Source organism: Cavia porcellus, unplaced genomic scaffold (genome assembly GCF_034190915.1).
Source record: "Cavia porcellus strain 051 isolate PalLab524CR breed Dunkin Hartley unplaced genomic scaffold, mCavPor4.1 scaffold_22, whole genome shotgun sequence".
NCBI lineage: Eukaryota > Metazoa > Chordata > Mammalia > Rodentia > Caviidae > Cavia > Cavia porcellus.
Window position 1 is genome coordinate 30957810 of NW_026947505.1, and position 25267 is coordinate 30983076.

The window sequence follows — 25267 nt, forward strand, 5'->3', positions numbered from 1 at the left end:
GAAAAACTCAATTTTCTGACTCTACTTATAATGGCAAATATTGGAATGTATCGTTCTGGTGTGTTGAGTGAAGAACCTTAATTATGACAACCTATTAATGGAATTCGTGTTCCTAAAGCTCTGGGATAACCAGTCTAGAACTTTCATGTGAAAATGCTATCAAGGACAATGTATCACTGAGTGTGAAAGAGACCATAGTTCTGAAAGATGCCACTAGGTAATCCTCCATGGTACTGGGCAGATTTGGAGAAAGGATGGCACTTCTCCATGTTTATTCTGCAACTGCATGTTGCCAACATTTAGTGTGCTTATTAAAATACTAAGTTACAGACTTAATTGACACTGTATCAATAAAAATGTATTCTGGGTGGTACTTAGTATCTATATGCTCATTTTAAACCCAAGTACCTTTCCACACATATGAGTTCTGCATTTCTTCAGTTTGTGTGATGTATAGACTAAGGATCTGCATTTGGAACCAGCTCTTTGAGTGATTCTCCATAGTATTTTACAGACACACACTTTGAAAACACTGTGGAAGAGCCAGATTAGTCGTAAAGTCAAGGGCATAATTCTTTAGCCACTACAATTGAATAATTTGGTATACCCTATAAAGTTGACCTCAGCAATGATTGCACATACAATTCACTCAGCCATCTTCATAAAATTGTATGGGACCAAGCTTCACTCTAAGTATAAAAGATTCCTCTCTTGCAGGCCACGGAACCACAGGTGGTCTATATGTGAGCCAGGTGTGTACCTCAACAGAGCATGAATCTCCTCTGATTGGTTACTCCATGTTGTTTAAAGAGTGAAGCAGGGTTGGGGCTGGGGATTTAGCTCAGTGGCATAAGCGCCTGCCTTGCAAGCAGGGAGTCATGAGTTTGATCCCCGGTACCAATAAAAAAGAAAAAGACAAAAAAAAAAAAAAAAAAAAAGAGTGAAGCAGGGTTAAATCCTGCAGTTTCAAAATTAGGAGATAGCTCTAATATCCAAGAGCATTCATTTATTGCTGTTATTGCTATTACTCTTAAGATATATTGAGCAGTTATGAGTGCTCTGTGAAAAGCACTCTACCAATGTTATTTCATTTAATCTTCACAACCATCTTCTGAGGTGGATATTATCCCATTCTATAGAAAAGAATATTGATACTGCAGCTTGGAGAAGCCAAATTGGTCACAATCAGGGACAAAATCTATTCTAAACCTAGGTCTACTGACTCCAAAAACACATTTAAATGCAATCCTATACTCCTAAACAGACCTCCTGATTCCATTTCTTGCTTTGTTTTTCCCTTGTTATCATGAAAATACTTACATATTTTATCGTCTCCCTGAGCAGAAGTTAAGGAATCTTACTAGTTTTGTACACATTTGTATCCCTACTATCTAGTATACTTTCTGGTAGTTCTAAGCTCAGAATAAGTGCTCCATAAACATCTGCTGAGAGAATAAGTGAATGAATGATGTTTGAAGAAAATTATAAGAGTATTTTGGAAAGTCATTACAAAAAATACTATGAATGAGCTACTTGCAAGACTTCCTTCATTTCTTTGGTTTACTCTGTGGACTCTTCAGATCCTGAAAACTTCTATTTTAATAAAATAGGATTACTTTTATATGTAGTAAAACTGGTGAAATGTAGATGTAGAAAGGCATATCTACATGACTGCTTACAATCTTCTGAAAACAGTAGCAGCATAGCCCAACTCCTTTTGTGCACAACGCAGAGTCAGGGCTAATCTGAGATTTAGTAGCTACTTAGATAACCAAACAGCTAGAAATAACAAAAACTATTACGGTACCAGTATAACACTTAGAAGTAGTGACATCCTAATAGGCTTCCTAGAATTAAAATATAGACATCACTTACAACACTCCATTTTAGGTATTAGTTCTTTCGTGCATCATTTAATATACAGCACTAATTTACAAAACACAAACATACTAATTTGATTACACTTTGAATGGTTATGCCATTCGTGATAAAAATCCAAATACTTCAACTATACGTGGAATTCATGAACCAAATTTAATCAAGTTTACATTACAGAATGCTCTTATGCCAAGATAATACAGTCAAACTACTTTTTTATTAATGCAGGCATGTGCTGGAATAGTAAATACTAGAAGGGTGTTAAGTGTCTTATTACTAATGTGATTTTCTTAGCAACTGCCCAATTTACCTTGTCATCAGGAAGCACATGCCAAATAGAGATTGTCTTTTCCTCGACTTCATTGTTGATAGACAAGTAAGAAGGCTGATATATTTTGGTTGGTTCCAGGATTAACACCTTGAAAAGACAGGAATAGAAATTCTTGTTAAATTTATGATTTAAACCATTGAGAGCAGTTATAATACCTCAGTACCAATGTGGGAGGTTACCAGATGAGACTCTACATCCCTTTTTGGAATAACCCATTTAACTTCTGATGAGTCCTCTGAGCATTTTATGGTATTATACAATCATAATTATACAGTTAGTATAATATAATTATATTATTGTATATAATTATAATTATAATTGTATATTGTATAATTATTATTCAATTTTAATAAGGCTCTGAAATATATCACTTTCTATTGCTAACAAACTTGGAAGTACATATTTGAAGTCCGTCTATTAGTTCAGCTATCACAAGGGAATAATACGTCTTATCATGTAATACAGAAGCTATTTTTTTTGTTGTTGTTTTTTTTTTTTTCATTTTTATCGGTACCGGGGATCGAACTCACGACTGCCTGCTTGCAAGGCAGGTGCTTATGCCGCTGAGCTAAATCCTCAGCCCCTACAGAAGCTATTTTTATAAATACAAGTGTGTCAAAGAAAGGCAGAACATTTTTAAATAATTATGCACACAGAAAAGGAAATACTCAATATACAGAATGTCATCTGCTTATTTTAGGTTTTCTGCTGTCATACTTTATCATAAACAGGCAGTAGTATGGCTTTCATGCTCACATAAATCGATTTAGATATGACTTGGGTTATTATTTAAAGAGTTTTATATATAAACCCAAGAAACAGACATAACTGTATGACATAATAATGTTTTTGCACTGACTTCAAGATAAAATTGGCATCTTCAATATGATATATTTAGCCTTGTTATAGAAAAGTAAAATCTGTTCCTCTTTGGAGATATATAAAGAATACACACATGATAAGTAAGTTAAAAATTCGAGTTACAAATAAATACACTATTACTAATAGATAACATCAAAGTAAGTAACTTTAAAACACCAAACATGCCCTGATTTTAAAGTTGCTATAATTATTACCTATCTGTACAGATATTGAAAGACCTCAAATTTTTATGGAGACCTTGGTAAGAATGTTAAGAAGAAAAGAAAAAAGAAGTCAGCACTTTGTTATAGAGATACCAGAATAGTTCTTTGCACTCTACTGATTAAAGCTAAAATGAAACTACTTTTAAAACTAATCTTGAATCAAGGAAGCTTATCAAATAAATTGGAGGGAAAATCCTTCCCAAGGCTCTGTCCACAAGAAATTAGAGACCAACAATACATTAAAACACAGAATCTGGCACAGAATCTAGGTCAGAAAACTGGTTTCTGGCCATATACCGCAAACCCAATGTATTCATTGTACTCTAAATTTATCGTAACAATACATTTTTGTAAGTCAATGTACATATAAGTAGAAAAAGAGCACTAAGAAATGAAATCTTTAGTCATTGAGTGCAAAAAACATACAAAACTCCAAGAATTCCTGGTTTAGCTCTTGCTGTGGAAAGACAGGACATACCACAAATGAAACCCAGATAGAGTCCACAGGGCATATATGCTAACTCAGGTATATACTCATTTCTCAAGTAAGTCAAGGCCCAAATTCCAGTCAATAGAGTTAAGTGATATTGATTAATACTGGAAAAATCAATGTTCAATCTAAACATCCAAGACATGGGATCTCATGTTAGGATATCATTGTTCATGAAATGAAAACAAATAATAAAGGGTTTCCCAAAACGTCATTCAAGTGTCTTCATTGTGCATATACCTTCTCCCCTAATTCTGTGGGCACACTATTTAACTGTAGGAAAGCATAGCACCATATTTCTTAAGTTATGTGTGCATTATCTATCTGAAATGTTTCTAATTGATAAACTCTGAAATATGCGCTCCTCCCTTGGCACAGAGAATAAAAACAAGGGTGCAATGATCATGTCTAATCTTCATTGACACTTTTCTTTCTCTATGCCTCTGAAATACCAAAATGTAAGGAGTTTGAAGCCTTTATTACAGAGACCACAAAAAGGCTGAGAAAAGAACAGCAAAGCGGCAGGGGGTGGGGGGCAATCTGATAAAGTCATAAAGCAGAGCACTAAAGGCATACATACTCTTGCTTTCAGTGTCTTACATTTCACACTGGTCAGCATCACAACTAACTTCTGAATTCACCTATCTGAAGGAGGAAAGAAGAGGACCATGTCTATAAACTATAGAGCAGATATGAACTAGATTGACATGTCTCACGGTCCTACAGCATCTTCCCAAATATCACATTCTCCTTATTCCATCTGATCCTTATGCTCTGCCTTGATGTTGGGTTAAGGGTCTCCAAATAACTCACCATGAGAAGGAGGAATACATGCCAAGAAGAGAGGTTAAAAAAAATAATTCAAATTGAACTGTAGTGGTAAGAAAAGATGGGGCCATTGAAATCATTTCTTAAATAAATTTTAATTTTATTTTGTCCAGGGTCTTGGTTACCTTCCTACAAGAAGGAGAATGGTTATTGTAAAGAGAGAAATAAAGATAATCATAGTAAATATTTTCTCACATGGCTATCTTGGCTTCCTTCAGATCTACTTCAAAAGGAGGATAATCTTATCCTCTTAATGAAGACCTAGAAAAGCCTTCCTAAGTATGAACCAAATCTAAGGGCATGAAGTATGCAGTGACTGATACAACACCACAGATCTACAAAGATCCTTTCTCTCTGCCATGGAGGAACATGTCAAGTTCTAGAAGTGGTCATGACTGATTACCTAAATATTGGTTTTATTTTTTCTGCATTATCATCTATATTGAGGTTTTTTAAATCCTTAATGTTTTCATTATTTTTAAACTATGTCTGCAGTTTCTGCAGTACTTGATCATACATGCAAATACCAAAAAAAAAAAAAAATTTTTTTTTTCAACTAGTTAACCCTAAAGCAATTTCTATTGGCTCTGGAACTGGTTGACTTAATTTTCTGGAATTCACACAAGATGACATAAATCTAAGAAAGTTCAACTTCAAAAGAGCTAGAGAGCTGTATAATTTTGCACTCTGGACAATGACAAAACCATAGGAAAGCAATTTTGAGCACCAAAGTTATGAGTTATGATGCTGGAGCCAGAGAAAAGTAGAAAACAGATTTTTTTCACACACACAAAAAAAGCCCAAAGTAAACCACCGAATTCCAAGAAAGAAATGGATTGGTAAAGACAATCAAACTATGGTATAAACATATCTGCAAGATTATCCAACAAATAACCTTTGGCCTTCCACCCATAGATTAAAAAAATATTATTGTGCTACCATACTTGTTTCAAAGCTCTTTTCTTAAAAAAGAACTGAGAAACTGAAATAAAAACCTGAAATTCCCACTGTCCTCATACAGCTACCACTCCCCTTCCTATGTGGTTGCTCAGAATATGTAGCAGTTCCTAAACTCACCAGCAATCTGGATGAATGCTCACGTCTTTGTACCTCTGTCAATTATTGTAAACTTTTAAACTGAGGCCAAAATTTTGTCTCATTTTAATTTTCTTGACTACCTAGTAAGCTCAATTATCTGTTTATATGATTTGTACATTTTTCTTACCAATTTGTAGAAGTCTTTAATGCACATTAAGCATATTAACCATTTTGTACCGTTTATATTAAATGTTTTTTCCCTAACAATTTTCAATTTGACATGTTTATAATCGTTTTAATGATTCCATTTTCTATTTATTTATTTATTTTTGCCCTTCAGTGTTAAGAGACTGAAGGCAGGGACTTTGCACATGCTAGGCAAATGATCTACCACTGGGTCACTTTCCCCTTCATTTTTAAATGAAATTGAATTGATAAATATTTTCTTTTAGGGTTTATGGGTCTCTTCTTGTCTAAGGAAACCTTTTAATCTGGAGTATGTACTTATAATCTCATAACTTCTCAATCTATGTCTCTAGGTTTTATTTTCTTTATATTCACTTATTTATACTATGATAGACTAATTCATATTTTACTAATTTAAATTAGCCAGAAATGACTCTTACGAATGATTTCCTTTCATAGCCTCTTTTTTAGTGGATCAAGTTAGCAGTCAATTAAATGCTTGAGCTATGTGCTCTCTTCTTTCACCACCACATTTATTGCTACTCAGAGCGCCAGTGAGGGGCAAGCTGCCAGCAAGATAAGTACTTTACTTGGCTACACATTATCTAGGCTAGAAAATAAAGTGAAGTGATTTAGTTTGAAAGGCTTTTCAATTAAGGATTCTGCTGAGCTCAAGGCTTCATCTGGAAGCCACAGGAAAGCATGTTAATGCCAGCAGTGGATTTACCTAATCAGGCAAACGATCCTATCAACAAAAGCTGGAAACCAAACTTCTACAAAAAGGAGAAGTGTCATCATCTTTGAGTATGGAAGATTGAAATTAGACAGTTCAAACCAAGAGATTTATGGTATCATTTTGATATGGGAAGAAATCTGTACACACTGTGAGCTGCCAATAATTCTTGAAGTAGATGCCAAAGCCAAATTACTTTTGAATGGTATTATGACAGCAGCCAGGGTGGGGATATATATACACATACACATACACATATAAACAAATCTGTTAGAGATTAGCAGATCCAGAAGTACAATTCTTTCCTATGGTCAAAGCACTGTAAACAGGTTATTTCTGACCCACATAAGTAACTCTTGGCCTACTACATAATAGATCATAGGAAAGGAGTAAGTACAAGTAAGCCAAACAATTTTTATTACAATAATGGTGATAAGACTGAAGACAATGTCAACAAAGCAGCAGTATTTAATAGAATCTAACCTGTCTCAGCTTAAGAGATGCCTTGACCTACTGAACTAACCAAGAGGAAATCCTTTTACTGCTTTTGAAACATATTTCACTGTTTATCAAAAATAACCACCCAAATTCCATGGTAAAACATTAAAACTAATCTCATTTCTCTGATTTGGGGAAGTTATTTTAAAAAGTAAACCCAAAGCAAACCATTTAGTAGAAAATAAAGCTACGAACCAGTTAACTGCAGCCTCAGGGGAGAGGATCAATACACCAGTACTGTCACAATAAAAACACAAGATAGTCTTTAAAGACGAGAAACAAGGTTACTCACTGGAAATCTAACTACAGTAACATCTGTTTTTGTGGCTTCAACAAGGAAATCCATCCAAAAGTCCACAAGTTCTTGCTTGGCCACAGGCTGCTCTGCAGTCAGCTTCACAAAATGCTTGTATATCAAAATTGTCTCTACAATTGACTTGAGGTACCTCATAATTAAAAGACATAAAACACAGAACAAACAAATTTAGAACTATTTATAACAGTTTTATGCTGTAAATCTAATTTATACGTGGCATTAAACATTATTATTTGTTACATAGCATATTCTGTCACATGTTGTTTCATTTAAGTGTCTCCAAAAAAATTCAGCAAACTAGGCTTTTAACTCCATTTCAAAGATCAGGAAAGTGAGGCTTAGAGGACTTCAATTGCATTGAGGCCATACATCCTCTTAAAAATATTAGTTTCTAACTGCCTCTGTTCTATTCAAGCATGAAGTGAATTTATTATTAAATATTTTTTTGAAAACTTCCAAAATAGATCTTTTGTAAGAGTTTATTTTTCCCTGAAACAACTCAGTTTACATATTATATAACTATTTTCCAATCTAGTAAGACAGATGGTGCCTGACAGGGGAAAAGAGAAGATAATTATACAAGATAATGGCTAAGTAGGTGCTTTGTCGACTATAAACATGGGAGTTAACATTCAATAAAAACTAAGCTAAGAGACATTTAAGGCACTGTTTTGTGGCTGTATTACTACTGCATAAAATGATGTCTATTTTCTTATTAACGGAACCAGGATACCTAAAATGAAACTTTGTATATCTAGACTTCAGTCTTCTCTGCCAATCGTCCCTCATCCCCAAAAAAGCAAACCTGGCTGAGTTTAATGCATGCATTTATTGGATCCTTTATTTCATATTTGCTAAGTGATTACTGTGGACATCATACTGTCAGTATGGCCCCACTCTCAAGGTTCACATAAGGTCATAAAGATACATGTAAAAAGGTATTATAACACCGCAAATAAATATCAATGGAGACATAATTAAATAGAGACACGAATAAGGGAAGTCATACAATCAATGTCAACAGAGTCATTACTAAAAAACAACAGAAGAAAGAAGGAAGGGACTTGGATTTCTGATCAGGGGCTGCTTTTATGAGCAGATGTGGTTTCTGAGTGTTCACAGGAGACCAGAGAGCTAGATGAGGCATTCTCGGGCAAACGCTGAGCCACACACATGTAAAACTGCAGTTTGACAAGTGTACAATAAAGAGAGGCCAGCGCAAATCTTAGGGTGTGACAATAGCTGAGATTGGGTGGACTCAGAGAACACTGCCAAGCCAAGGGGATGGACTTTATCCTTCAGGTTGTATAGAATTAATAAAACTACATTGAAGGATTTCAGAGGAAGGGAGGGAAGGATCAGCCTTGCACTATAGAAAGATCAGATGACAAGTGATATTGGGGAAGCCTGGCTATCAGGAGACCGTGCAGGGTCTCCTGACCGTGAGGGTTTTATTACGGTGGTCATCTCCTCAAACAGCTCCTGTGAAGTGCCCAGTCATACCTGGGTTCTGACTGTCTCAAGAAAGAGCCTTTCTCTCTGACATTGCTAATCTCCTTATGTCTTCACAATTACAGGCCAATTATAACATGGGACACATAATCAAGTATTGTTTTTCAAAGTGGTTCTAAATGCAGCTGGAATTTTATTTTCTACAATACCATATAGGTAGTTTTGGATCACAGGTTCATTCCAAGAATAATGTGAATTTAGAATAACATACATATAGAGGAAACATACAAATGTGTCTGTCAAATTTTAAGTAAAAAGAAATCAAAACCAAGAATGAGGATTCCAAAACTTGAGATTAAGTAGTAAAACAAAGAACACATACTGGGAGCAAAGGCCAGTGGGGCTCAGTCTGCACACAGTCCCCCTGAGGGCATGGCCTGGCAGGTATACCACGGGTAGTCTCTGTAAGAGCTCACGTGGGTAACACTGGCCAATCTGAGTTAGTCTGTGTAGGAAGAGCTACAAAAGTGACTAGTTGACATCACCTGTCCAAAGTCAACAGATTCTCTCTGGGAACATCATAATTTCCTACAGAGTTCTATATTTTATTCTAAAAATAAAATAATCGAATAATCAATTTTTAAATAAATAAAACACGAGAGCAATATAAGACAATTTATTAAAATGAACTGTATAAACACTTAAGAATTCATTATTACCATGCTGGTGTCTTTAGTTTGAAAAGCTTTTCAGATGCTTGAATGACTCTCAGATGGTCATTGGCCAGCACACTGGCCCCAAGAAAAAATCCAACTTCCCAGTAGCTCTGGAGTTTTTCCAAGTTTCCCTTTTTACCAAGAAGGCTACTTAGCTTCACCCCTAGATGATGAAGAGGAAGTAGAATGTTACACCATAGTCAGGCACAGGTAACTTCATTAAAAAACTAAATTAAGCTTTCATTCTATTTTCAGATTAAAATGGCTTTAAGTTTCTGATTATTAACCTGGCTTAAATTGGGGATGGTGGCCCATGCCTGTAATCCCAGCTACTCAGGAAGCTAGGCAGAAAGATCTGAAGTTCAAAGCTAGCTGCAGCAAGTTAGCAAGATTTTGTTGCTAAATAAATAAATCAAGCAAGCAAGCAAACTAGGAATGTAGGTCCTGGGTTCATTTCCCAGTAGTGTAAAAAAAAAAAAAAATATATATATATATATATATATATACAGTAGCTTAAGCTTATTGCAAAAACAAAAAAAAAAGTCTAATCACAAAGGTATACAAAAGGTAAAAATTATCCTTTAATTTGAAAACCCAGACATAACTGTCATGGTTACTTTACGTACCTCAGTCTAGAATTTTATGTGTGTCTGTACCTGTGTAAATTAAAATGTGATCATACTAAACACACTGTTGCATAACCTCCTTTCTTTTCTTATTATACCATGGATTCTGAAGTAATCTGACCAGCAAATCTTTTGTAAACTGAAATTCTCAGTCAGTTGAAAAATAAATATATACAGTATATATGTGTATATATATATATATGTATATATTGTAACTAAAATGCTACAATAAGTAATGATGATTTTATATACAAAAGTTATTACATGTTTATAAAGATCAATAGATAATAACACTGTCTCATTCCTGCCACTGTCTAACAAGGCTTGAAATCACATAATGTGAGTCCTCTAACTATTCTTTTCTAACTTTGTTTTAGCTCTCCTAGGTTCTTTACAATTGATCATAAACTTTCATTGTACTCTGTCTTGAATTATTTTTGCATTTTATGAGTATTTCTTTGCTTAAAAGGAAGACATCTTCATAGAACCATTTAACACCACTAACGCTCATTACATTGAACTATAAAAAAATTACCAGAGATTTGGGAAAAGCATGAGGAGTAGTACAAGTCATTTCAATAGCATATGACACATAACACCACTCAAGGATCATCTTTGGCAAGATTGTTGGTATATCTCACTTTTTATTGTTTATTAAAAATAACTTACTTGTTAACTTGTAGATTTGTGTCCAGTAGAGATAAAACTAATTTGTCTAATGGACTAGATAATCCTTAAGACTTATATGGACTATTAGATATAAGCCACTAGCTTTAAGGAAATCAAATTCATAAAATGTTTTTTTTTTTTATCTTTTTGAGACAATGTCTCACTATGTGGCCTAACACTCACTTTGTAACCCAGGCTAGCTTCAAACGTGCAGCAATTCTCCTGCCTCAGCTCCCAAGTGCTAGGATTACCGATGTGTGCCACTACACCTGACTTAATTCCAAAATCTTAACATTTCTTTGTTAAATTGTTTATGGGTATGTGAACTTCTCAAAGGCCCCTGGAATTGGCCATACATACTTACTGGCTTTCATATTAACTGGGCTAAATAAAACTCTTTACATGTCTATTTTATGTTTCCTCAGAGTCACAATTTTACCTTTTTGAAAATTATACTTGTAACAAAACATAATAACTTTTAAATTTTTTTCAAGTTACGTTTTACTACATAATCCTACTTAAGCCATCTCAGAGAAAAAGTCCATTTGGGAATTCTTCAGAGAATTGATGAAAGAGAACTGCTTTGCCACCTGAAGACTTTGTGAGATGAAAAAGATTATAAATAACCACACAACAACATTCATGATCTTCTACCTGGGCATATTTTTAAATTTAAAGAAATACGAAAAATAACAAAATGGATGGAGAAAATGACACAGTAAAAACACATGACTCTACTGGCAACTTCAGTTGAAAATGAGCACCTTTATTTATGGCATACTTGCAGAATAATAAGCTCAGCACTGATCTAGCAGAGAACTATGTCAAACTTTCAAACAGCAAGTATGAAAAAACATTTAATAGTTAAAAAATATAATAGTTTTAAAATACAACTTCACATTTTGAAATTGCTGCATTACTATTTGTTTTATTTCGTGGCCTTGGCATAATTTTGTCACATGATCATGACAACCAGCCATTCAGCATTTGGACAAAATGCATTCACGGCAAATAGAATTTTAGCATATAGATGTGTCACAATTTATTTATCCAAATGTAAATGGATACCCATTTATTACCATAAACATTCTTGTACACATAGGTTTGTGCATTTGTGCAGTTTTTTCCTTATAAAATTTTAAGCATATATTTGTTAGGATGAAGGATTGCCCTGTGTGTTGTTATATTCTGTCAAAGTGCTCTTAGGGAAATGCTACAACAAGGTACACTATTGCTAGAAGCATCTGACCATGCTCTTTTACCCACACCCTATTTATCTTTATCAATCTGATGGGGGAACAAAAGAAACATTACTTTTTTAATCTGAGACTGACTCTCGTTTTATGTGGTTGTATTCCTTGTGCGTGAGGTTTTATGCTCTTTGCTTTTGACATATGAAACCTGTTTCTGATGAAGATCTAATCCTGTAGGAACAGAGTTATGAATATGACTGATTTTTGATATTTAGTCTTCATACTTCAACAGGTGTAACGGCTGATACCCTGGGTCAATTTGAGAAGTTAAAAATTTTAACTAAGAGACTCAGCAGGGGCAGGGCTTCACTTTGTAAATATCCTTGTCCTGTGCAAGAGCCGGGCAGAGAGATGGTGTGACCCAGCCTGGGGGATGGGTTGCCTGCGTACAATATAAGGGAATAAAAGAGTTGTGTTCTTGCCCTTGTTCTTGTTGCTTTTGCTGTCTTCTGTCACCCTGTACTATTACCCCTCTGCCATGTGCCACTCTGACTTGGAGCCAGCTAATTATGGACTGAAACCTCCACAAAATGTGCACTAAATATGCCTTTCCTCTTTAACTTTGTGTGTCAGATATCTTGTGTCAGCAATGAGAGAAAAGTAACTAAGACAATAGATAACAAAGAAGTTTTTTTCTGGTTAGTGATGGATTTTGTTTCAGTTTTGATTATTTTTTTCTTGACTGCCTTTATAGACTTAATGGACTTTTACATTTAGAAATATAATTTTTATATTCCATAATTTTTAGTACTTACTGAAAATGAGATTCAAATACTGGTTTTTTTTTTTAATTCCAAACACAGTGTTCTCTCATTATAGCAACATTACTGTGGGAGACTCAAACCCATAATTCTGATTCTCTCTCATAAAATGTCTCATAGTTGAAAAATTCCACAGAAAATGAGAGAATCAGCTTTTATTTAGCAAAAGTTTGAATATTAATTTTAAGGCCTGTGAAAATGTAAAATGTGGTTTTGTGTTTTTAAGTCCTAAACAATCTAAACAGCAATGATTCTTCAAAAACAGGGAGTAAACACAGATCCACAAAAGAATTAGTCATAACCTTGAACAAACACACAGGTAGAATTAAGAGTCTACTGTGGTTTGGATGTGGTCTGAGCGTATCTCCCAAAGTTCATCTGCTGGAAGCTTGGACCCCAATTATAAGGGTTCTAGAGGGTGTAGGAATCTTTAAGAGGTGACGCCTAGGGGAAGGAGTAAGTCCCTTGGAGATGCTGACCTTGGAAAGGATCAAGGTAGTCTCATGGGACTTGTTTAGGTCCCATGAGAGTGATTCTGATTCCTGAATCACTCTCTGGCTTCCAGTCTCCCCATGGGATGGCTCCATCTCCCAGCTGCTCCCACCATGATGATACCTGCCACAATATGATGCAGCTAAATCAATGGGGTCACCCAGTCTCGAACTTTCAGACTTCAAAATTAAAGAAATAAAGATCTTTTCTTTATAGTTTCTAGCCTCAGGGATTTTATTATCGCTACCAAAAATAAATTAGTATAGTCTTTGGGCAACAGATATGACAGGTAAGGACAATTTCTAACAGAGATTTTAAATGTAGTATGTTTAGAAAGCTTCAAATTTAGGGTTCACCTTATTTTAACTTTTAATCCTTTCCCTTCAAAAATAAAGCAAAATTTGAAAAAACAGGTAAAGGAATTTCATAAACTAATGCCTGATTTTATTATAATTACTCAATAACTCAGACTATTTTGCATGTTCAAGGTGCCAACAGGAAGAATGGGAAAAGGTATAAATTATTGGGAAATGTGATTAGAGTTCTTAAAGAATGCAACTGCATATCTTTAAAGTACCCCAAATATGTAATTAGTTTTGTTTTTATTATACACTATAAATATAACTATTGTATTAGTTTATTAATTTATTTAGCCAACATGTCTTTCCTTGAAAACCCACTCAATCCCATCTTACCATATAAAAATTAACTTTATACTGATCTACTGATCTACTTTGAGTAGCATAATTTATGATTGAATATTTAAAGGGCATATATTTTACGATGTATATCACAATATTCTAGAAAACTAAAACTTAGCTCTTACAGTAGCTATAAATTCACTGTCAAGTCGTATTTTAAACCTGTGTATATTAAATAATTTTCAAAATTTTAAATTTAACATCATATGCTTTCAAATGCTTATAAGCATAAGTTTTCAAATGCATATGTATTCAACGCATATTATAGTTCTCAGAAAAATTAAAATGTTTATTTTGCATATTGTATTATAGTTTATCAAATCTCAGATTGCTGTCTTAATTATATTGAACCTAAAATAAGATTTAAAGTATATTTTTAAATCATTGCTATTGGTTTATCTATTTATTCAAAAGTTTCAAAAAACCTTCACTTTTGAGCTCAAGAATAGAATAATAAAAATTATGCTTAGAACACTGATACAGAAGTACAGCAGAATTGTGCTATAATTTCTAAAATATGCAGGTTGCAAAATATTTTGTTTGATTTCATTTAGCAGTCAAAAAAACTATTGCAGTAGTCTGAACAACTAAATTACTGAGACCTTGTCTCAGTGTAAAAAATAAAAAGGGTTGGGGATGTATCTTAGTGGTATAATGCCCCTGGAGTCAATCTTCAGTACTTCAAAAATATATATTTTTCTCAAATAGAATTTTATGCTTTAATGCCATTATAATCCCCAGTAATATGCATCTTACTATTTTTTTAGACTAGGACTTTTAGAAAGTTCTAATACTACACTGAGACTTGATATGCCTTTAAAAATTTCCCTATAATGCATGAATAATTTTTTCTTACTTTTTTGTTTCACAGTAATGTCTATTACTACATGTGTGCAACATAAAATGATTAAATTCATCTTGGCGAATTTGTGCATGTACATACTACAGCTTTAGATTATTTACATCCCAAGCTTTCCCAAATAAATGTTAAAAGGCCCAGGAATCATTTTTCAGAAAGAAAAATTAAACAAAATATTTTCCAGTTAAAATACTAAAGGGAAAATTTCTTCTATAATGCATGCTTCATTAAGATCAATGTTTTTTCCTTTCTGAAAACTAAGGCAAAAGACTTGTATGTCTGCAGTAATAACTCTTCAGGCATCGGAAAAATTCTGTGAAAGAGATGGTTAGACATTCAAGCGAACAAAATGTGATTACCACAGATGGTATTCTAGGACCTAAAAGTTTTTTTTAAAAGTGTTATCCAAGCCAAAACCAAGATAAACACTTAAAAATATTTCCATAAAGATGCCCTAATTTCTTTAAGCTCTAAGAAAGGGTCACAGGGATGACAGTCTATGGAGAAAAGACAAAAGCAGATCTGTCAATGGTTACAATTCAGAGATGCTCTTGGAGGTGACTAGTGGCTCTCTGACCTGTATTTGACCTGTTACTCTGGACGCTTCGGAGGCTCCACTTCTAACACCACAGGGGTAGGTGTGTTTGAGAAGCAGGAAAAGAAAGTATAGGATTTAAGAAAAAAGTTCCAAGAAATCATAATCTTAAATTGGAAACATCTCTGATAGTCCACAAACACTGACCTTATTCAGAACTGAGGGCTGAAGACAGAGTCTGTATCATCAGTACTAGTCTGAGATGGAATGATAACTATTAACCTGTGGACTTTTAGAAACAGGTAAAATAAACTAAAAGCTGAATTAATCGTAATATCAGAATTTGGCACAATAGTATGAAATAACGAAGCAAAGAGATACAATCAACTTTTCCAGAAAGATCAGGTAGAAAGCAAGAGGATGTTTATTACTGTTTTTTTTTCCTTTGTACCAAGTTTAGGACTAGCTTCTTGATTTCCATGTAAAATATCAAGCTGTAATTACCAACTTTCCGAAGCTCAAAGGAAGATTCAAACTGGTGTCCAGCTGCCAGGAGAAGGACTGCATAATTAATTCCTGACTGTAGTGTTGGTTCAGATTCAAATGCCTTTTTGTACCTATAAAAAAAAAATAAAATGTACAAGTTTACTTTCTCAGTCATGAAGCCCTGGGTGTGTAACACCTTCTGTTTGCATAACTCCAGTGCCTCAACCAAAAACATTCCATTGGCCTTCACCCCAGAATCTAGTGTGCTATTAGGATTTAATGCTTAGGTAACTGCACATTCACCTTGCCTGCTCTTTGCATTCCCCTACTTAACTCACCCTCCACCTAATGAGCCCAGCCTTTAAAAAAAAATCCTCTCAACTGACTACCAGAAATGTGTGAATACATGTGTCTATGCAGTAACAATTTTAAAATAAAAACGGTACACATATTTTTAAAGTGGTTTTTAGAAAGCCTTAAACATACACAAAGCTTTGAGGAGGATCATGTGGTAACATATTGAAAGCATCCTTTCCACAAGAGTGACGTATAAAAACAAGAAAAAGTCAGTTACCGGAAGAAACTGAGAAGTCAGAAGTTGTGCCTCTCCATACTAATTTTGTCTCAAACAGTACAAGAACTGTTTTCTGAATATGCATGAAACTGCATATCAACCTTTGAAAACATTTCCACATCTGAGGATTTCAGTATTTGAATAGTCACTGTATTTTTGAGGTAACACTTCCCATGATCTACATATTTCCCATATGTATCATTAAACACACGATGATATTCAATATTATTTCATTTAAACTAATGAAAACAAATCTTTATTTAAAAAGTCAGAATGAAGAAACCATCAAGATTAAATATCAAATAAACAATCATTTGATGATGCCAAGAGAAAGATTATGTAGTTTAGAAAGGTTATGTAGGAAAAAAATACAGTACAATTCTCTATTTAAATCATAACCGTGTGAGTGAAATACAGGAAAAATAATAACGTTGATGGACACAATAGTATCTATTATATTTTTGGCTTTCATAAGTATTTGAAATTTTCAATAGTTTTAAATAAGTTGAGGGCCAGGGATTTAGCTCAGCGGTTAAAGGACTTGCCTGGCAAGTGCAAGGTCGTGAGTTCAATCCCCAGTACCAAAAAAAAAAAAAAAAAAAAAAAAACTAGTAATAAGTTGAACATCAAACAAAATGCATTTTTTTCTGAATATTGAAGATCCCTGTGACTTATTTAGGACTTTTAAGTAGAGCAAATGTCTCTGAATGGAAACATAAATCAAATTAGTATTAATCTTAACTAGTTGGCCCTGATATAGTTATGTACACATGGAATAATTTTTTAAAACTTTCCAACTGCCTCACTGTAGTAGATTAAAAGTATTTTTATCTCCTTAGAAGTTTAGATAGTTCCTTTTTAAAATGGAAAATGTACCTGGATTGCAAACATATAAAGTCATGGAAAAGAAAGACATGATTTACAAGTCTTAGACTCATTAAATCTCAATGTCTTTGCCTCTCTTCAGAGACAAAGCATGCCATTAAAAATGGGTATAGGACTGGCAAGCACAAGGCTGTGGGTTCGATTCCTGGTACCCTCCCCCAAAATGGGAACAGAAGAAAAAAGCGAAACACTTTTCTAATTTATATTAAGATATTAAATATTTTCAACAAATTTTCATTTCTCTTATATCAAAGAACAGACTATCTCTCTTAAAGATATAAAAATCAAACTTGGCTGATGTCTGTTTTCCTGTTTCATAAACTACATATACAAAGTGTGATGAAAAATACCATGTATATTTAAACTGATTCTATGCCTGCTAAGGGTGAAGATCCTAAAGCACATCTCAGGCCAGTTTGGTAAAGCATCCTAGACTCCCCATCCTCTAAGCGCAGCCGTAAGGTCTGTCACGTTGATCACCAATTGCCATACTGCCTGAGTGCTAAGCTGACTTTCAACTGCACATCAAAAAGATACTGGAGATCATCTTTCTTCCTTTTCTAAATTAAAATTTTCTATCAAGCTTACCATAAAGAAACTTCAAAGTGGTCCAGAAGAGACTTCATATGATTCTGACTTTCAAAAATATACAATTATTTAGAGAGCATCAAATATTATTAAAGTCCATAGTACTTTAGCAAAAGCAGCAACATTTATCAATTTAGGAATCAGTAAATATAATCCTGTTTGAACTGGAGATTACTGTTATGTAGTACAAACTTGCCTAAATATCACAGATCTTGTATTAATCATAAAAAAAAAAACAGACCAAACAGAATAAAAGATAGTTTGGGTGAACTAAAACATGTCAAGTAAGAAACATTTAAACTGAAGCAGACAAAAAATAAAGAGTAAAAAAGCCTACCAAATAGCATAAGAGATATAAGACATAGTGGAATGGCCCAAAATATGTTTTCTTGAATCCTCAGAAGAGAATCATTAGAAGTATTTGAAGACCCAGATAAAAATAATCAAAAAATATAGAAGCCCATCTGATACATAAAAAATAAAAATAAATAAAAAATAAAAATAAAAAAATTCAAAAAATGTCAACCCACAGATTTAAGAAGTTCAGTAAAACTCAAGCAAGATAAAAGAATCACACTTTAAATGCTAAAGCAGAGAAAACATTTAAAACTGAAAAATATTTTGACATATGGTCTCACTATGTTGCCTGGGCTGGTCTCAAATTTATGGCTTCCAGTGATTCTTTTGCTTTAGCTTCTTGAGTAGCTGGGACTATAAGTTTGTACCACCACCCCTAACTTACAAGCAAATTCTTACAATTTGCCAGAGGAAAAAGGTATGTTACCTTCAAAGATGCAATAAAACTGACAGCTGACTTTACAGTACAGAATATGGAAGCTAGAAGACAATACATGGACACATTTAGACTAAAAGAAAAAAAAGATACAAAAATAGGTGTTTTCAGACAAGCAAAAAATGATAGAATCAGTTGCCAGCAGATCAATGTTACAAGAAAAGTACTAAAAGCATTTTAAACTAAGGGAAAATGGTTCTATTTGGAAGCTCTGAATTATAGAAAGAATATCAAAATGGGTAAACATGTAAAATATAGCACCCACAAAATTTGAAATCTATTTTTAATCATTTAAATGGTAAAGTACAAATTGAAAGCAGTCTATAAAATTAAAAGATGCAGATTGTAAATCTAGGAAGCTACTAAAAGAGTACTTTAATATAAAAAGTATTAATAATGAGTTAATAAAACAGAAAATATGTTAAATTAATTTAAAAAATAAGGTAGGAAAGAAAAAGAGAAAAAGAACCTATGAGACAAATAGCAAAATAAAACCAAAAGATGGCCGACATAATTCAATTATTACCACATTAAATATAAATGATTTAAACCTGCTAAGTAAACAAAATTTTCAAATAGATTTAACAAGAGCAAAACAAATAAATAATGCTAGGAATATAGCTCAGTGGATAGAGTGCCGGCTTGGCATGCACAAGTCCCTGAATAAATAAACAAGAGACACAACTGTATCTATTTTAAAAAGAGACACTTTATATGAATATAGGTAGTGCGGCTGGGTGTGGTGGTACATGCCTGCACTTGGGAGGGCTGAGGGAAGAGGATACTGTGAGTTCAAGGCCAGTTTGGCCAATCTGAACTAAAGGGAGACCCAGTCTCATAAAAAAAAAAGCCGGGCAGCCTCCCCATGTGTCGGCGAAGGCCTCATTGGCCAGCGAGAAGCAGGGAGGAGGCCATGCAGCCTCCCTGTGTGCGGGTGGAGGCCCTGCTGGCCTGGGAGAAACAGCAAGGAAGCTCCCTCTGCCTCCCGCGTCACCCACCCATGAGCAACCAGACGTGACACAGACTGAGAGGATAGCAAGTGAAGCCGGGAAGCAACCTGACATTTAGGCTATTTGATCAACTTTGCAGGCCTCAGGCCTCTGGGCAAGTATTTAGAGAAAAACAATATGTAACACAGCAACCATTGCGGATTTCCTGTTCCTCTATTACTGTTTTATTTCATTTTACTGTTGTTTTACTCCCTTTAAAATAAAAAAAAAGAACACAGGTAGTGAAATGATGCATAAAAATATAGAGATTACAGATTAATATCAGACAAAACCTGGTCTGAGAGACTAAAGGTGGGGAGGATGGGGAGTAAGAGGGGAGGTAACCAGAATAAAGATACAGCGTGTACAGGAATCCAGTAACCTCAATGAATGTAAACATTACGTGCCATAAACATGAGTTAGACGATTTGTAATATCAACAACAACAAAAATGGGGAAAGGAAAATTAGAAGAGGAAGGGAGGGAAGGGGGGAAAAGGGGGAAAGGGACTTAAAAAAAATACAAGTTGTATTATGTACATTTTTTCCCTCCCCAAGATGAAAGTAAACTGCATGCACTGCAAGCACATACTAATAAAAAATACTCTTGCCATGCTCAAATAAGCATACAAAAGACTCATAGAATGTACAGATCACCTGAGCAACACAATTAACCAAATTAATCTGACATATCTGGAATGCTACACCCAACAAATATAGACTCTCTTCTGTGCCATAAAGCACTTCTCAACAAGTTTCAGAGGAATGAAATTCATAACAAAATTAAACTAGGGAACAGCGAAGGAAGAAATGTAGTACTTAGAAATTGGGCAATCCATTTCTGGGGACAGGGGTGGAACACACACAGAAGATTAGAAGGTATTTGAACCGAATATTGAAAATTTAATACATCAAAATTTCTGAGATGCAGAACAACTTACATTTTTAAAGCGCCTATGTGGAAAAGGCAAGGCTGAAAAATCAATGTTATAAGCTTGATCTAGAAAAAGAATGCATTGCTCCTGAAGTACAAGGAAGAAAAAGAAATCAATAAAAGACAAGGTGAATATGCAGTAAAAAAGTGACAGTTTGTTTTCAAAATTTAATAAAACTGACAAGCTCCTAAGCAGACAGTTCATCAGAATGAGAGTAAAAGAGAGAAGGAAAGAATAAAAATTATTGCACCATCAGAATCAGAAAGGGGGGGAAATGAGTATAGAACCTAAACACATTAAAAAGAAAGGAACTTGGAACAACTTTATGCCACTAAATACAACCACCAATGTGAAATGAAAAACTTCCCTGAACATCACATATCAACATTATACAAGTAAAAAGTTGGAAACGCTGGACAATTCTGTATTTGTTTCAGAGCTTAACACCCTTTGAAATTATTCTTTTTGGCTATCCCCCCCCCCCCCATGAATGTAAGCACCTTGCAGAGCTTGCCAACCAAGCTCCAGTACCTGAGTCATCAGGATGTCTGACACACTGCAGGCAATTACAATTACCTGAGGGATGAAGAAAGAATGGATATTGTTCAAGAGCCAAACTGAAATATGTGGTGAATGTAGCAGTTCATGAAAGTCAAAAATCGTTTATCTGTTTTCTTTGGTCATCTAAATTCGGACCTTGATGAAACCCCTGTGGTCACAAACTACATCCTCAGATGACATTAAATTTGATTTGCATGTCACCTTTACTGCATCACATTTCAATATTATTGAAATGAAAATTCATTAGTAAAAACACTGAGGATGTCACTTATGTAGAATTTATTTTGTCTATGTAAAATTTTATACAAAAAAAAATAATTTATCATTAGGGAAAGATTAGTTTCCTCTGATGAAGTGGTCTATGATTCTTTTTTCATTCTATTACTAAAAACCTTATTTAAAAAAAGCATGCGAATCTGTACTAGGGCTATTTTAGTATTCTCTGGTTCTAATTTTTGATGTATACCGTCTTATACTATTTTAAAAGCTTCAAACTTGATGAAAATACATGTAGATGCTGAAAAGTAAAACAATTCTATTTTTTTTAAGCAGATGTCTCAGTCATTTTAAGATACGCATGCCACGGATCAAACAATTTGAAAATGCCAACTCCTGTTCATGCCACAGGTCTGGTCATGAATTCTGCAAATAGTTCAGTTCTGTCCCATGTTGTCTTCCCTTTGGAACCCAGACTAAAGCAATGGCCTCTTAGGGAATGGCCAAGGAAAAAGGACCCATAACACAATCACAAAATGACTCATAAAACTTATGTTTATATCACACATCAATTAAGACATACAACCAAGCCTGTGTGTCTCTAATACTATTTTAATATAGCACAGTATTCTCTATCAAAGAAAACTAGTTTACATCAAATACTAACAGAAACACAGTAGTGGTCTCCAATTTCTGAGTACCTAGTAGGCAAAGCATTATACAAGACACTTCAGGGATAATGTTTCTAAAGCTGACAGCTCTTAACATTGAAGAGAGTCTTTGCCAAGAAACAAACTGAAGCATAGAAATATTAAGTGATGCAGGGTATAAGTAGTCAAACAGGAACTTGGCCTAGTTCTGCTGGATTCCAAACCCTGGGTCCTCTTCTAGCCTTGGTTTGTGTTTAAAAACAAATTTTTAGTTTATTTTTCGTTCTTTTAAATTTTGTTTTGTTTGGTAAACAGAACTGAATGACAGAGGAAAAATTAAGAGGAGGAATACAAGCAGATAAAATTGCTTGCACATGTAGGATAAAATTTGTATTCTACATACAACAGAAACAAATGATGGTATATTCTAGTAAGAACAGTGTTTTTCACTAATATATATAATCAGTCTTTTCAGGTTAAAGACTAGTATATCAAAAAGACTATTCCCACAATATTGATGAAATGTACCAATAACAATACACTAAAGAAGTTGGATGCTGTTGAAAACTTTACAGTTTAATAAGTTAAAAAGGGTAAATGAATATGAATGATATAAAAGTCTATACCTAAGGAAATGTATAACAATGATTAATAGTGCAAAACTATAAAGATTAATAAGATCATCATACATGAGTAATAATAAATTAGAAAAGATTTTGTTAAGGAAATAAATCTTAGGAAAGGAGCTGGATGTTCTCATTTTAAGAGATCTTTACCTATATATGAATAATACAACTTTCCACCTCTGTTGATTGTTTTTATTGTATCATTAATTATTTGTTGAATGAGTAAAAGCTTATATTCTTCTATTTAGTATTACATTTGGAATGTAATACTTCTTGTATTCTGTTATTACACTTAAAATGAATTACATTTCATTCAAGCTTTCAAAGTGACAGATGCTTGTTCAAGAACTACCTTGTTATAAATGGAGTTTGTCACCTGAATTGCAAATTAGCTTTAAAAGTAGTAAGTCCTTAATTGTAAATTGAGAGATGAAGTCTTCAAAATAAAGACTGCTCACTTTTTGCATTGTCATTGAAATGTTGAAAGAAAATTCAGCATAAAAGAAATATTCTTGAATTGACTATTTCTAGCTAAAGAGCATTTACTTTCCAACAAAGAAGAAACGGAGCACAAGTTCTTCCTATTTGGCTGTGATTTTTCCTTGCTTGTGATTTAACATCTGTGGCTCTTTCAGTGAGATAGAAGTAATTAAATTAGCATTACTTGGTGCTTTGGGTCTCTTGGGATAATTCTGAAATCATCACTCATAAAATAACTCAGAAGCAAAACAGGACAGCATGTGCAGAAAACCAGAGCAGAGTCACTCGCTGATTTGATCTGGAGAAGGGCAGAAAACCCTTTCCAATTTAAACTATTTATTTGTATGTATTCCTTACTACTAGAGAAAAATCAGGAAAAAATAAAAGCACTTCAGAAGTAATTCTAACTTTCTTCTTCTAGCCCTTTTACTATGTACAGACATTTTTGTCTACAAGAGAGAATCACGTTTTTATAACTTTTTAATATACCACGACATAATACATGTCACTATGAGACACTTTACAAATCCATAATTTCCTTTTGGGTATAGACCCACGAGAATTGAAAGCAAGACCTCAGAGATCATTTGCACACCAGTGTTCATAGATACATCATTTATACCATCCAAAAAATGGAAACAACCTGCAGTCTACTGACAGATGAATAGATACAATATGGTTTATACATACAATGAAATAGTAGTAGACCTTACAAAGGAAGGAAATGCTAACATACACTAAAACATACATAAACCTTGAAAATGTTATGCTAGGTGAAACTGGACAGTCACAAAGCAAACAGTACTTATGTAAGTATCTGTAATAGACTCATAGACAGAAAGTAGCCAATGGTTGCCAAGCATTGGAGGAAGGAATGAATGGAAGTTATTTCATGAGTATAGAGTTTTGGTTTTGCTAGATGAAGAGTTCTGTGGATGGATGATAATGATAGTTACACAACATGAATGTAATTAAGAAGGCTGATGAAATGTACATTTAAAAATAGTTGAGATGGTAGCTGGGTATGCTGGTGCACCCGTTATCCCAGCACTCCAAGATGCTAAGATAGGAAAATGACAAGTTAGAAGTCTGAGAAATTCAGCAATTTAGCAAGACCTTGTGTCAAAACAAAAATGAAGAAAAAGGTGATGAGGGGTATTGAAGACTGTATCTCAATGCAAATACCCTAGATTCAATTCCCAGAAAAAAAAATAAGATAGCAAATTTTACATACCAGATAGTTTTATCATGACCATCAGAACAAACAAACAAACAAACAACCCTCCACAATCTTGAATGAATGATAGTCTGTCTTGTGGAGAGGTTATCCTTCATTTAACAATTTCCCTTTTGGTAAACATTTAGAATTCCAATTTTTGTATTACCATAAAAATTCAGTGCAGTGAATACCCTGTAAACATATTTTTGTTCCCATACCTGACATTTCTTTAAGACAGTTTCCAAATTACATAACTAGATAAAAAATGTGAATTATCTCAAAGTTCATGATGCAGGATTCCAAATTGCTTTTGAGAAAGATGTTGACAAGATCACCATGGGATGGTGATTTTTACATTGTGTCCATCTCAAAATATTACCATCTCTTTTCATTTTTACCAACTAAAAACAACAACAAAATGTGAGGGTTCTTAATTTGTACTTATCAATTAGTTCTGAGGGTGAATATTTTTATGTTTGTGGCGAATCTACACTTACCCTTCCCATACCTGTCCGATTTTCTCAAATTATAATGTAAAACCCACATTCTAAGAAGCCTGGAGATACACTTTGGAGAGTTCTGGAGGGAGGGAAGGGGCAAGGCTGATCTTTGAAGATATCAGGAGGAACAAAGATCTTTGGGAGGAATGAAATAATGATAGCAAAATATGCTGGAGCATCTATCATTTAATAAGCAAAGGCTAGTCATATTAATTATTATGGTTAGTATATTCAATTAAATAGATTCACTCGAGTAGAATGTCTACAGAGAAAGGATTTTGAATTTTTGAAAAATTTTCTGGCCATTCCAATGTTGCTC

General features: G+C 34.0%; 1 protein-coding gene across 4 annotated transcripts in view; it reads right to left on the reverse strand.

Annotated features, from left to right (window-relative positions):
- Positions 1 to 25267, reverse strand: part of Map3k5 (mitogen-activated protein kinase kinase kinase 5) — a 202445-nt gene that overhangs the window by 81453 nt on the left and 95725 nt on the right. For all 4 annotated transcript variants that reach the window (XM_003468505.5, XM_063232996.1, XM_063232998.1 and 1 more), the window contains exons 8-11: positions 15952 to 16064; positions 9555 to 9714; positions 7360 to 7513; positions 2189 to 2296 (exon numbers count right to left, since the gene is read on the reverse strand). In XM_003468505.5, the coding sequence (XP_003468553.4) occupies positions 2189 to 2296; positions 7360 to 7513; positions 9555 to 9714; positions 15952 to 16064 (535 nt within the window). The remainder of the gene's footprint in view (positions 1 to 2188; positions 2297 to 7359; positions 7514 to 9554; positions 9715 to 15951; positions 16065 to 25267) is intronic.